The sequence below is a fragment of the Mus caroli genome, chromosome 7 (genome assembly GCF_900094665.2).
Source record: "Mus caroli chromosome 7, CAROLI_EIJ_v1.1, whole genome shotgun sequence".
In the NCBI taxonomy this organism is placed as follows: Eukaryota; Metazoa; Chordata; class Mammalia; order Rodentia; family Muridae; genus Mus; species Mus caroli.
Window position 1 is genome coordinate 136,089,272 of NC_034576.1, and position 14,152 is coordinate 136,103,423.

Genomic DNA, 14,152 nt, shown 5'->3' on the forward strand with positions numbered 1-14,152 from the left:
ATCTTTATTTAGTGCATGTTTTGTTCTGATTATTATGTGTCGGGAGGAATTTCTTTTCTGGTCCAGTCTATTTGGAGTTCCGTAGGCTTCTTGTATGTTCATGGGCATCTCTTTCTTTAGGTTAGGAAAGTTTTCTTCTATAATTTTGTTGAAGATATTTGCTGGCTCTTTAAGTTGAAAGTCTTCATTCTCATCTATACCTATTATCCTTAGGTTTGGTCTTCTCATTGTGTCCTGGATTTCCTAGATGTTTTCAGTTAGGATCATTTTGGATTTTGCATTTTCTTTGATTGTTGTGTCCATGTTTTCTATGGAATCTTCTGCACCTGAGGTCCTCTCTTCCATCTCTTGTATTCTGTTGCTGATGCTCGCATCTATGGTTCCTGATTCCTTTCCTAGGATTTCCATCTCCAGAGTTGTCTCCCTTTGTGATTTCTTTATTGTTTCTACTTCCATTTTTAGGTCCTGGATGGTTTTGTTCAATTTTTTCACCTATTTGGTAGTGCTTTCCTGTAACTCTTTAAGGGATTTTTGTGTTTCCTCTTTAAGGGCTTCTAGATGTTTGCCTGTGTTCTTCTGTATTTCTTTAAAGGAGTTATTTATTTCCTTCTTAAAGTCTTCCATCATCATCATGAGAAGTGACTTTAGATCCATATCTTGCTTTTCTGGTGTGATGCTGTATCTAGGACTTACTATGGTGCGAGTGTTTGGTTCTGATGATGCCGAGTAACCTTGGTTTCTGTTGCTTCTGTTCTTATGCTTGCCTCCTGCCATCTGATTATCTCATTGCTTGCTGCCCTCAATATATCTGATTGGAGCCTGTCCTTCCTATAATCCCAGTTGATTCAGGACTCCTCAGAGTCCAGCTGTCTCTGTGATCCTATGATTCTGGGATCATGTGAACCTGAGACTCTTTCTGGGTGTGTTAGAGTTCTTGGCAGTCAAGCTTCCTCTGAGACCCTGAGATCCTGGTGTGACCAAGCTCCTGGGATCCTGGGATCCTGAATTCCTAAGATCCTGGGCATGTTACAGTGCCTCGAAGTGGTGTCTCCTCTGGGGACCATGGGGCTATCTGGTGTGTTCAAAACCAAGGTATACCAGCACAGGTCAGAAAGAACCCAAGCTGCTGGTCAGGAAGGGCTCCTGTGGCCTTGTTCCTGCTGTCACAGGCCTGTCATGATTGGTTTGGAACAGATATTGTGTTCCACTCACCAGTGATCCTAAGATCCTGGGCATGCTAGGGCACCTGCAGTGTGGAGAGTCCTCTGGGGACCTTGGGACTGTCCGCTGAATTTGCACCCAAGGTGGCCTGGAGCTGGCGCTGATAGGAAGGCCAAACCTTATTTTTTTTATTATATTTAACACAATATATATTTTTATACCAATCATAAAAATGATGGACGTGATATTAAATGAGCATAAATAGATAAAGTGTTTTTGCTTGTTTGTCTGTTTGATTTGTTTTTAGTAGAGCTTTAAAATCTTGACTCTTACTGTGATACAAACCCAAAATAAGAACATTTTTTAGACATTGGAGTTCATTGGAATAAGGCTGCATTTCAATGTCCCTCACATCACCAAACAATTTTACTTCCATAGTAGCTAAGCTAAAAGTTTGCCTGTGTTCGCCTGTATTTCTTTAAGGGAGTTATTTATGTTCTTCTTAAAGTCCTCTGTCATCATCATGAGAAATGACTTTAGATCTGAATCTTGCTTTTCTGGTGTGATAGTGTATTCAGGACTTGCTATGGTAGGAGAATTGGGTTCTGATGATGCCAAGTAACCTTGGTTTCTGTTGCTTATGTTCTTATGCTTGCCTCCCACCATCTGGTTATCTCTAGAGCTACCTGCCCTGGCTATATCTGACTGGAGCTCGTCCTTCCTTTAATCCTGGTTGTGTTAGAACTCCTCAGAGTCCAGCTGTCTCTGGGATCCTGGGATCCTGAGAGCCTGGGTGTGTCAGAGCTCCTGGGAGTCAAGCTGCCTCTGGGACCCTGAGATCCTGGTGTGACCAAGCTTCTGTGATCCTGTGGTCCTGGGCATGTTAGAGCACCCAGGAGTGGAGCTTCCTCTTGCTGTTGTGAGACTGGCTGTGGAGTTTGCACCTAAGGTTGCTCAGGACACCGGCCCAGACAAAAGACCAGAAGGAACTCTGCCACTGCTCTGGTGGAGTTCCTGCATGTCTGGGTCCTGCTGGTCCCAGTTACTCCTGGTATTGGGACAGATGATGTGTCCTTCACACCTCTGATCCTATAGTCTGTATTCTCAACAACATTCAAACTTCATTCCATTTCCATCATGTTCTGGAGAAAAGTCCTATTGTGTCACATGTGGTCAACCTGTGTTCTAGCAATACACTGCAGGATTTCAGCACCCTCCCTCTCACTCCCCGATCTCTCTCAGCTTTGAAAACAAACATGCCAAAATCAAAACAAAGCCCTGGTGCCTTGACCATTACCCTGTTATCTGCTTGCATATAATCTATAATAGTAAACATGTCCTGCTATCTGTGGCTTCTGTGCAAGAAGACTGGAGGCTGTCACAGAAACCCAGAGCTGCCACTGAGGTCCTAGGCGCACATTAACATGTTTTATTGCAACGAGTGACTCTGTCTCTGGCTAAGAATTATGGAAATTATGAGCACAGACAAGATTGTGATTATTACCCCCACAGTGATGTGGGTAGCATGGAACTGCTCAAAGCTGACACACTAGTGGGTTGCTCATAGCCAGAAACACGAAGGCAGGGTCACTGTGACCTCCCTTTCTTCAACGATTAGATAAAATACTTCCTTTTTTTTTTTTTCCTAAAAGAGTTGGTTAGCTGTGAGTAAAACATTACTGAATCAGAACACAGTGTAGGAAGGAAGGAGGAGACTGAAGCTGGAGGGATCTGGCTGCTTAAGAAAACTGGAGTCTTGTTATGGAAACCTGAGTCCTGCTTTGATTCCTGTCTACAGTGAGTAACCTAGAAATCAAAAGTCAGGACCTTTGGGGGAAGGCAGATACTCTGGCTTAATGGGATCTCATCCTTTCTCCAACCTCTCTGCAGCAAAACTCAGGAGTTCTGCAAAAGGAGGCATCAGGTTAAGAACTGTCTAGACAAAAGTGCATACTCTTATTTACTATTAGTGGCTTACAAGTAGTGTTCCCTTTGGACCATGTAGAGCATACTAAGAAAGTGTGTGTTTCAGTGTGTGTGCTACAGAAAAAGGTTTAATGGAGACTTCTCCATGTGTTCCAGAATGCTTTATAGAAGCATCACTCAAAGAAATTGCTTCCAGGAAGGAAGCCCAGTGACAGAGCTGGACCACAGCTCCATATAATCCTTTATGTCTCTAAAATGTTCAATTACAGCCATACACATTGCCTATTACAGAAGAAGAGGATCAGATCCTGGGCACAGTTGTCCATGCAAAGTCTCCATTTCCACAGTGACAGAAATGAAGGGATGTCTCTCCAGAGTGAGCCATGGAGGTAACCATCACAGTAGTTACCTTTATAGACAGTTGATGGTCCTGTCACATGACTCATTGGTGTGTGACATGAAACCGAGGACAATAGTCTGTCTCAAGCATACTAGGCAGGCGGTTAGGAGAGGTCAGCTATAGCTCTGTAGCCACATCTTAGATTTACAGGTTAAACACACTCAGGTTTTTTGTTACTCTGTGATTCCTTGAGGAAGATAGCTAGTAGGGAACAATCAACTCTTCACAAGACCAGTTTCTACCATCTTACACCAGTTTGTTACACATCAACTGCATTTACTAGATGAGACCTTTTTTTTTGATGTGCCCAAGAGGACCAGCCCACAGGACCTTCTGAATGGAGTAGCATCAGCATATAGCAGCTGCAGTCAGTGACAAGGGAGCCTCACAGAGGACTGTGGGAGAACCAGGAAATGGGTACCACTGAAGAAGAATCTTGGGCATAAGGGCAAGACCTGGAAAGTCAGGGGAGGCCCACACAGACAACATCCAGCCCTGTTTCCCACTGTCAGCCTGTGGTTTGCCCAGGGAATAAAGGCTGCTACATAGATTCCTTCCTTCCCATTGCATCTTCCCTAGGAGGGCATATTGACAAGTGGACTTCTCTTTCTAATACATACCAGAATTTCTGAGCAAGGACCTAAATCATCAGAATGCCAGACCATGGCTGACAATATTAGTCTTATCAGTTCCAAGCTGAATTCACTGCTTGGCACTGTTGGAGGGATGAGATGAACCTCTGGGTGAGTTGGTCATTACCTGCCTGTCCTAAAACTATGTTTTAAATTGTCTAGGATATCATTTATATCCTGTGAAAGCATTTATGAAAATTGGCTGTTGCATCCCAGTAACAGCCCCAGAGAGTCACTCATCACCCTGGCTGGAGGGGATAGGGAATGTGGGTGTCCTAGCCATTCCACGGTTCCTTCTGCAGCTACATAAGCAAAACTCCATGCTTCTGCCTTTTCCTGGAAGAGCCTGTCCCAGACTGACTGGTCTTAGTTTACAAATATTTTAGGTTATGTATGAAATAGATACAGGCAGGTGATTAGAAGTGTGTATTGGTCAAAACATAGTTGAAAATCTATTTGCCCTCTATAGAAGACACAAGGTTGCCTTCCATGTAAGTGCTGTGGATACCTGTGATGGTTTGTATATCCTTGGACCAGGGAGTGGCACCATCTGAAGGTGTGGCCTTGTTGGGATAGGTGTGACCTAGTTAGAATGGGTGTGTCACTGTGGGTGTGGGTATAAGATCCTCACCCTAGTTGCCTGGAAGTCAGTCTTCCACTAGCAGCCTTTGGATGAAGACACAGAACTCTCAGCTCCTCCTGCGCCATGCCTGCCTGGATACTGCCATGCTCCCACCTTGATGATAATGGACTGAACCTCTGAACCTGTAAGCCAGCCCCAATTAAATGTTGTTTTTTTTTTTTATAAGACTTGCCTTGGTCATAGTGTCTGTTCACAGCAGTAAAACCCTAACTAATACAATACCACAGGGGACTTCCTGCTCTGGCCATCGTGTTAACAGTGGCCTGTCTTATAAAGACAGAAGTTGACTGTGGCTTTGTTGTGTTACGAAAAACTGATGCATGCCTTCTGGATCAAATGGAGACTTTACATAGTACCAATGAACAGCAGAGTTGGAAAAGACAGGGATGAAAGATGACTAGGGCAGCCGGCTTGCTGCTCTGACTATGCTAGCTAACACTTTCCACTGTAAATTTTCTTCCTTTTTCCTCTGCCCTTTTCTTCCCTTCCCCCCTCCTTTTGTGAATGGCTCTATCACTATGAAGCTCTGACTGTCCTGGATCTCTATGCAGACTCTATGTAGACCAGGCTGGTCTTGAACTCATAGAGATCCACCCACTTCTGCTTAGGTAAGAGCCACTACACCTGACTAACCTTGAATTTTTTGATCTTCCTGCCTCTAACCTCCTGAAGGCTGGGATTATAGGCTTATATCACCATGCCATCTTTCTGTGAACCCCAGGACTTCATGCATACTAGGTAAATACTCTACCAACTAACCCTTGTTCTGCTCTCCTTCCTCCAACAGTAACATTAGGCACACTGTAAGTCCAGGGAAGTGGCTCCTGACACATCTAGGCATATCTAATAATCATAGCATTCCTCTGTGAAAAGATGGAGACAGAGACTCACTGTACAAACTATAGGCCCTGCCTCAGCAAGGTGGAAAGAAAACTAAGCCCTGCAGGTTGATCTCTGATGGCTACACATGAGCACACAGGATGTGCACATAGCATGTGCAAGCAGGTATAAGCACATACAACCATGGATGAGAAAGTCGGGTTCCAAGAGGCACATTTGGACAAGAGGATGAGTTGAGCTTATGGAGGATTAGATGCTTTCCAGAAAGATGACACTCAAATATAAAGTTAGCCAATGTGCCCCATCCATGGAGTGTGATAGATTTGGACAAGCATAGCAGGATTGGCCATGGAGGCACATCTGAGTCATGTTGTGTGGGATGGTACCCAGGGAACTGTAAAGTGTCAGTGGATTCAATTTCTGCTGCCAAGCAAGAGTCACCTCTATATACTGTCCACACCTGCATGGAATGGATCCCAGGTCCCTGTGTGTGATGACAGGAAACTCATGCAGTTATTGGTGTCACTTGTCTCTGAAAGGTTCCAGGCTCAGAGTGAGGATATGGAGTTTCCTGTGACTGGTGCTTAAAGGGGAAGAGTCTCTTAGTTTCAGAAGACAGAAAGCTTTTGGGTGGTTGCTTCGAAAGAGCCACTTCTGTGAGAACTGACAACTCTGGGAGAAAATCATTGTGCTCAACTCCTCTTGGGTCATGCGGTCTGTTAGTCCCAGTTTAGCACAGTGCAGAGGTGGCATTGCTGAAAGAGAGGTCTAAGAAGCCTCAGGATGAGGGAATTCACTGGGTTCCTATAGGGATAATCTTTTTTTGTGCACTGTGTAAAAGATTATCCTTGTATTTTACAGATTCTCTGTGGGAATACTGGAGGTGCGTATGTAAGGCACTGAGTGGTGGTGCATATCCCAAGGTTTACAGCTCCTGTTGTATTCTCCAGTAAGCCTGCAATCTAGACATGTTTTGAATGTGCCTGTTGCCCAATAACAAGGTAAACCAAGATAGACTTCTTTTCGTTTTTTTTTTTTTTTTTTTTTTTCTGCCCTATCAGCAGTCCATAAAACCAACTGAGAAGATAATATAAGGTTCCTAACTGGTAGTAAGTGGGAGAGGGTTATGAGTATTCAGGGAAGGAGAGAGTCACAAAAGGAAAAGATACACTGATAAATATTCAAAACCAGAGTTCCTGATATGCCAGAAATCAGAATTATAATAAAGGACAGAAATTCCTTTAAAAAGAAATGCCTATTATATGAGCAAAGAAGACGATCTTACTGTTATGTTAAAAAAAAAATGCAGTCAGAGACAGCACCAGATAATTCACAAAACATAGTCCCGAAGCAGGTCCATGGCACTTGCCAACATGAGCTCAGGCTGGCCAGTTCTGGACTTCTTGTGCAGTAACCTGTTTATAGCCCGAGACTGGCCATGATACAAGTTTTTAGTTCAAAGAAATCTGATGAAATCAAGCCTTTTTTTTCCTACTGAGAGCTGCTAGATATGAAGTAGTTTGAGTGTTATCAGCAATAAAAGAAATACAAAGGGAAATAGGTTGTGACTGACAGGATGGACTAAGCATAGCTTACCTTATTCCTTAGTATTTGCAACAAAAATATCATTAAGTAACTGATAGAAAACTGAAAATTAGAGAAAGAAAGACTACCTGGTGGACTCTAGACTCAAGGAACTACTCAGTGGTTGGTCCTTCTGTGTGCACATGGTTGCATGCCTGAGCCCTGTCCAGGATGTATAAAAGAAGCAACAAGAAAATGAAATATGTAAATATACACAATCTGGAAACAACTAAATGGCACCAAAGAAATAAAAACAAACTCAATAAAGTCTACCCTCTGTAGTCACAAGCCTAGGAAGAGGGTTGTCCAGGAAACAAATATTTTATCATATCATATATGATCTTATTCCAGATTAACCATAGAGAAGCCCACCCCCCAAATAAGTGGTCACTTTACTTTCCTGGATCAGAGGCTATGGAAAGAAATTGGTGGATTTCTTATCACTTCTTTCAGAGAGAAGGGGAAGAACCCTTCCCACAAAATGTCAACCTAAAATTCTATACCCAGCCAAAATATCCTTCATGAAGAAAAACATTTTTAGATAAAGGGATGCTAATACCATGCCAACAACAGGCTTGTTGCAAAGAATAATGAACAAAATCTTGTCAGACAGAAAGGAAAAGATGAAATGTGTAAGATCAGGAGAGGGGAAGAGCTGAAGGGATCAATATATGAGCATATATAATCAACTCCTCATTGATTTTGTAAACTCTGGCTGAGAACAGAATTTCCATCTGAAGTGGCTCGTGATGCCCATAAAGGCCACTTAAAATATGTGTATACATGTGTCCAAATGAATGTGTACCATATGCAAGCCTGTAGAAATCATGTGGGTTCTGGAAATTGAACCCAGGTCTTCTGTAGAAGCAGTAAGTTCTTAACCTCTGAGTCACTTTTCTAGCTCCAAAGGCCATGATTTTAAGACATCTATTATTTAAAAATGAGGGCAATGAGACCTAAAAGCTCCAGTTTCCACATTTTCCTGAAGCAATAAAATACTGGTACCAAGCTATGACAACCATGGATTGATTTCTAGAGAGGTTTTTGATATTTCCCACTCAAGGCAAATTTTGACCCTCAGGAGACAGCAATATTTGAAAACATGACTACAAGTGGTATTATCAATTGATAGGGGTCAGTGCTGCTTAGCTTCACACAAAGGCAAAATGAACTCTCACATAAAACTTACCTAGCCCAAAATTACAAAATGTAGAGGAAAAAACACTGTATATAAATGAACTAAGAAAATATTAAATCAAAACAAAAACTAATGGGCCCAGGCACATTTATCAGGAACTGACTGAACTATTAGACAGAAAATGGAGACTTTTTTTTAATCTATCAAATAAGCAAAGCTTTGAAATATCAATCTTTATCTTTGTCATCATGACCTTGTTGGTGTCAATGGGAGAGCCTGAATACATGCAATACTCTAACCAAACATTTAACTTTATCCAGTCATTTAAAGATTTATGTTTTTTTCAATCTCATATTTCACTTGAATCTTTCCTAAAGGAATAAAGAACTCCAAAATATATCTGTCTAGCTCTTCCAAACTACTGTTTATAAAACAAAACCCACATCTCTCAACATATCCATTCTCTCAAAGGTAATTCCACATCCAAGCAGCGTGCTGCTCTTAAAAGAACATTTTTATAGGCTCTCTAATGGCAAGGTATGGAGAAACAACTTTATGGCAGAAACAGGCTGTAAAGCTACATGAACAGAGAACAACCTCTATGTTAAACATGTAATTATAAATATATAAAAATAATAATGGGAAAATGTAACAATAGCATTTAAAAGTGATTCTGTTTTAGTATTCAAGTTTCTAGCAGTACTCATTGCCTTTCTAAAAATGTTATGGCTGAAATCCCAGCTTCTTCAGCTGTGGGTCTTTAACTTAACATGCAGCAACCTAAAGCTGTTTCAAAGCCAAATGTGTACTGAGTCTGTGGTGGTCTCGCAGTGACTGTCTATGTCACCTCCTGTGACTTGACTGCAGCCTTGGTTCTGAACACACAACACAAATTGTCACACCATGTAGCACTGACAAACACTGCCCAGAATGCCTCGAAACAAAGACTTTTAATATTTTCCTATCATCTCTTACCTATCTACCTAGAGTCCTATAAAAATTCCTCAGGTAAAATGTACTCACAGTAGAAAGGTTTTAAGTTCTAGTTTAGATGATACACTATTCTGATGTGGAAACAACTCGAAGTATTTTTAAAATTAATAATTACAAAATATGAAAGTGTCATATGATTGCTATACTATAGGCACTGTATGTGGGTTATCTCAGTCAAACATCTGACTAACTGAACTCCATTTCAGACAGTCACTATGTTAAACATTTGCCCAAGTTTACATGTTAGCAAGTAGCAGAGCCTGGATTTGAGCCGCATCCCACCCAGTCAGCACAGGAGGCATACCTGGGCCTGCCTGACTGCAGGACTGGCGGGCAGGGGCCTGGCAGGGCCACTGGGTGCACGTGGGGTCTGGCGGAGAGGCAGGAGCACTCGCTGAGGTGACTGAAGCTGTGGGACGGCTCGAGCGTTGAGGGGCCTGCTGATGTCGATGTTCTGGCATTTCAGTGAGTGCCTGTCCTGTGTGGTCAAAGTAGAGTCAGCTCTGATGGCTTTTGCTATCCAAGGGAAGAGCAGAGCTAACTGGTCTGTGACCACTGTCTATGTGGGAATAGAAAGTCCAGGGTGTCCATATGAAGGGCTGTATTTACTTATTTATAGTTCAAAATTCTACAGGAAGCAACCCCTAAATCTGGAATAGAGAGATGTGTTTTTAGATAGATTAAAAAAAACAAACATTGAAAACCACAGTGGTGACAGTGGCATTTGGAAGGCTGAGGCAGGAGGTCTGAGAACTAGAAGCTAGTGTTTGCTCTAGAGAAGATTCCACCTCAATCAGTCCATCATCAGGCTGGCTTAATTAACAAATAGATGAAAGAAACTTGTACCAAGTATGCAGACAGGCTGGATCACAAGGTGTGAGCTTAGTGGGCACAAGGGTTCTGTGAGAGCTACCAGAGGCAAGGTGCTCATCTCTGACAAACTTCCCTGTGTTTGGAGGAGGGACAGGACCTTTGCAGCTGATCTGGTATTCTATACTCATTTTTTATAAGTACCTTTATCGAGGTATGATTGTTCCCAGTTAACTGAATGTATTTAATGTTGTGTTATTAAATAATTGTATTCTCTTTATTTGTTTTGTTTTGTTTTCCAAGACAGGGTTTCTCTGTGTAGCCCTGGCTATCCCGGAATTCACCCTGTAGAGTAGGCTGGCTGTGAACTCGGTGATCCACCTCCCTCTGCCTCCTGAGTGGTGGGATCAAAGGCGTGTGCTGCCACCACCACCCGACTAAGTATTCCAATCCTTTCATCAACTTTTTGTTTTGCATCTGTGTTTTTGTGGTTTGAATGAAATTTGCTCCTTATGTACTGAGATTACAGGCATGTACTATAATGGAGTTCAATATTTAAGACTTCTGTGCCTCAGTAGAACATTGAGGAACTATGGGACAGCTAAGGACAAGGATATAGCTCTTTCAAAGAACAGAGTGGGCGTGGCTTCCACAGTAGAACTGAGACACAGGCCAGAAAGCTTACCTAGACATAGCGGATAGCCCTGGGAATGAAAGGAAGGGCCTAGAAACAAGAGTTTGCTCTGGCTGTGTTACCAGTGGGGCTGCTGAGAACTAGGTCTAGGTCACGGCACAGATTGATCATGGTTTATAATATCCACATACCCCACTGTGTGAGGACACTGGTTGCCTTATCAGAATCGTTTAGGGACCCTGGAAGTTTACCCTGGGACCTACCTCCAGGCCATGACTATTGCAGGGTAGTGGGGTTATGGTTGAACTAAAGGTGCCAACTAAGCATTTCACAGAGATGATGGAGCCCTGTCTTCCCATGCAACCTCATGCCTTCCCAGCATACTAAGTTTTTGTGCAACCTACCTTAGGGGTATTGAAATGTGGTGCCCGGTTCATCAGCAGGCCTTTCCCGGGGGTGTGGTGAGCCTGGCCAAGGTGAGGGCCACTGGGTGTCCGGGAAGGGTGCACACACCTGCAAGGCAACCAAACAACTGCTAAGCAAGGGCTTGCCCTCCTCCTTGTGCCAACGTCTCCCATCCTGTTCCTGCTGATACTTAGACTGTCACTTATTTCAATTCCATGGGACAAATCTGCAGGGAACAAATGATCTAACATGCCTATGAGATGAGAAGTGAGCATTGGTTCCTGCTCTCTAGCCACTGTTCTGCCAGTTTCACTAACTGAAAACCTCAGAAACTTAGCTTTGGGCACAAGGTAGATGTTTTGCACGAAGCTGGCATGTCAGCGATTGTGTCTCCGAGCACATTTGGGCCCAAAGCTCTTCCATCTGAGAAACACATTCCAGTGTCCACATGCCTTGTAAAAAATACTAACGCAAAGATTAGAGAAGACCCATTTGTGGAATTCACCAACACATGGCTTATTTATGTGATGGACAGCACATAGTTAGAAGAGAGAGTCAAAGAGACAGCTGGCCTGGCAGACATTTACAAAAACAAAAACAAACCAAAGAAACCCAATGACCCAGTGTTACTCTACAGAAAATCTGTCCTGTCCTTTGCTGAGGATGGTGCAGCTGACGTAGCGATAGACAGTTTGTTGAATATTATTTTAGCCATTGATTTTTTTAAAGAGCTGCCATACCTTAGCTTTTCCATGGTGGTTTTTTTATGCGTGAACAGCAGCCGCATCAACGTCTTCCTTTTGAGATACACCACAAATCCAGCGGCAAGCAGACACAGGACGCTCACCAGGATTCCTACAGTCAAGCCCTGGTTATCTGAAACAAAACACATTTGGCTCAGGGGAGGAGGCCGTTCCAATAAAATACATGAGACATCGAGCCATGACATTTATGGCAGAGAGAGCTCTAAAGGAACAAACAGAACCAGAGCACGTAAATCCCTGAATGACATCCTAATAAATTAGTCTCTCTTCAAAGGTCATGTTTGAGCTCTGGTCTATGCCACCATTCTTCGCCTGTGATGACTTTGGCACTTGCTAATGCAGAGACATGGTCTGGTAGGTAGGACCCTGGCTGGACCACACAGATTCCCCTAGGCAGGACCATAACAGAGTGAACTGTTGAACCACACAAGATACCAGAGATCATCTTATCAGGATTGGAGGCTCCTAAAAAAGCCATCTACATGACTGGAAGATTTATCATAGCTGGTCTCCTGGTCAAATGCAATTCTTTCCAGGCTCTTAGTAGCAGCCTGGGGCTTCAGGTAGAGTTCTTTTACCCCATAACAAATGTAAGAACAATGGTCACTTCGTTACTTCAACCTGTAAGGTGTTTTTCTGTTTTTGTTTTTGTTTTTTTTTCGAGACATGGTTTCTCTGTATAGCCCTGGCTGTCCTGGAACTCACTTTGTAGACCAGGCTGGCCTCGAACTCAGAAATCTGCCTGCCTCTGCCTCCCAAGTGCTGGGATTAAAGGCATGCGCCACCACCACCACCGGGCCAACCTGTAAGTCTTAAGCTGATTTGTATCTACAGACAAAGCCCTTCCAGGTCTTAAATGTCACTAGGACACCTCACCTCATGATTGCTTGTTGCCATGAGAACAGTGCCACCTACTGAGCTGTTCTAGCCAGTGACCCAGTCAGCATCAGGACTCTACTACCCAATCTGTAACCTGGGAACTACCACCCTCAGTGACTGTCATTCTGTCCTTCCCTACCTTGACTTCAGGCCTTGGAATAGCCAGTTGTTTGTGCTTGAAGTATCTCTACTTTGTAGAGCTCTCTGTTCTAAGAGAGGGTCTCCTGGAGCCCAGGGTGGCCTGGAATTTTCATGTAGCCTAGGGCTGGCTTGAACTGCTCCTCCTCCCTCCACCTTTCCACTGCTAGGATGAAACACATGGATCACTACTCCATGCTGCACTGGGAATTAAATTTAGGGCTTGATGCATTCTAGGTGTGGTGGTTTGAATAGAAACCCCCCACCCCCATTGACTCATGTGCTAATGCTTGCCCCATAGGGAATGGCACTGTTAGGAGGGGTGGTTTTATTGGTGTGGGTGTGGCCTTGTGGGAGGAAGTGTGTTATTGTGGTGGCAGGCTTTGAGTCCCTTATGCTCAACCTATGCCCTGTGAGGCTCACAGTTTCCTTCTGCTGCCTGCAGATCAAGAGGTAGAACTCTCCTCTCCTTTTCTAGCACCATGTCTTCTTGCATGCCACCATGTTTCCTGTCATGAATACAATGGACTAAGGCAGCCCCGATTAAATGTTGTCTTTTATAAAAGTTGCTATGGTCATGGTGTCCCTTCACAGCAACAAAACCCTAACTAAGACACTAGGTAAGCACCTTGTTGCCTGAGCTCCGGCCTTAGTGCTTCCTGAACATATCAACACACATACCAAGGTCCCAGGGAGCCCTCTGACATTTCCCTGCTGCTCTTCTCCCATAGTACCCTCTCTTCCCCTATAGTGGTACCTCTCATGCTCTGTGGGATCTCCTTAATTCCTCTCTAGGATCACAAGTGGACAAATCACAAGTGCATGGATTTTGGCTGACTGAGTGGCTAAGCCATGGTCAGGCTGATGAACACCATTGGAGTGTGGGACAATGAGGCCTAGATGAAGATGATACCAATCTACATGCTAATGTGAAAGGGTGGAGTTCCACAGGGCCCCACCCCTAGACAAAGAACAGCAAGCAACTAAGGAATGCTGGCAATGGGAGAGTCAATCCTCCCCAGGAATGAGCCCCTTAATTGGATATCCAATACCAAGTGGATAGCCCTGAAATCATACACTTACAAGCAACATAAACAGATTTAGCATATATTTATATATTTATACATCTCTGTTTTTCTCTCTCTGTTTCTCTCTCTCTCTCTTTCTGTTTCTCTCTCTCTCTCTGTTTCTCTCTCTCTCTCTGT

General features: G+C 43.4%; 1 protein-coding gene across 1 annotated transcript in view; it reads right to left on the minus strand.

The window, feature by feature from the left end:
* The window catches only part of Adam12 (ADAM metallopeptidase domain 12), a 337,673-nt gene that overhangs the window by 14,075 nt on the left and 309,446 nt on the right, over positions 1-14,152 (minus strand). Inside the window, exons 19-21 of the mRNA XM_021167906.2 lie at positions 11,907-12,042; positions 11,166-11,274; positions 9,622-9,795 (exon numbers count right to left, since the gene is read on the minus strand). Coding sequence (XP_021023565.1) covers positions 9,622-9,795; positions 11,166-11,274; positions 11,907-12,042 — 419 coding nt within the window. The remainder of the gene's footprint in view (positions 1-9,621; positions 9,796-11,165; positions 11,275-11,906; positions 12,043-14,152) is intronic.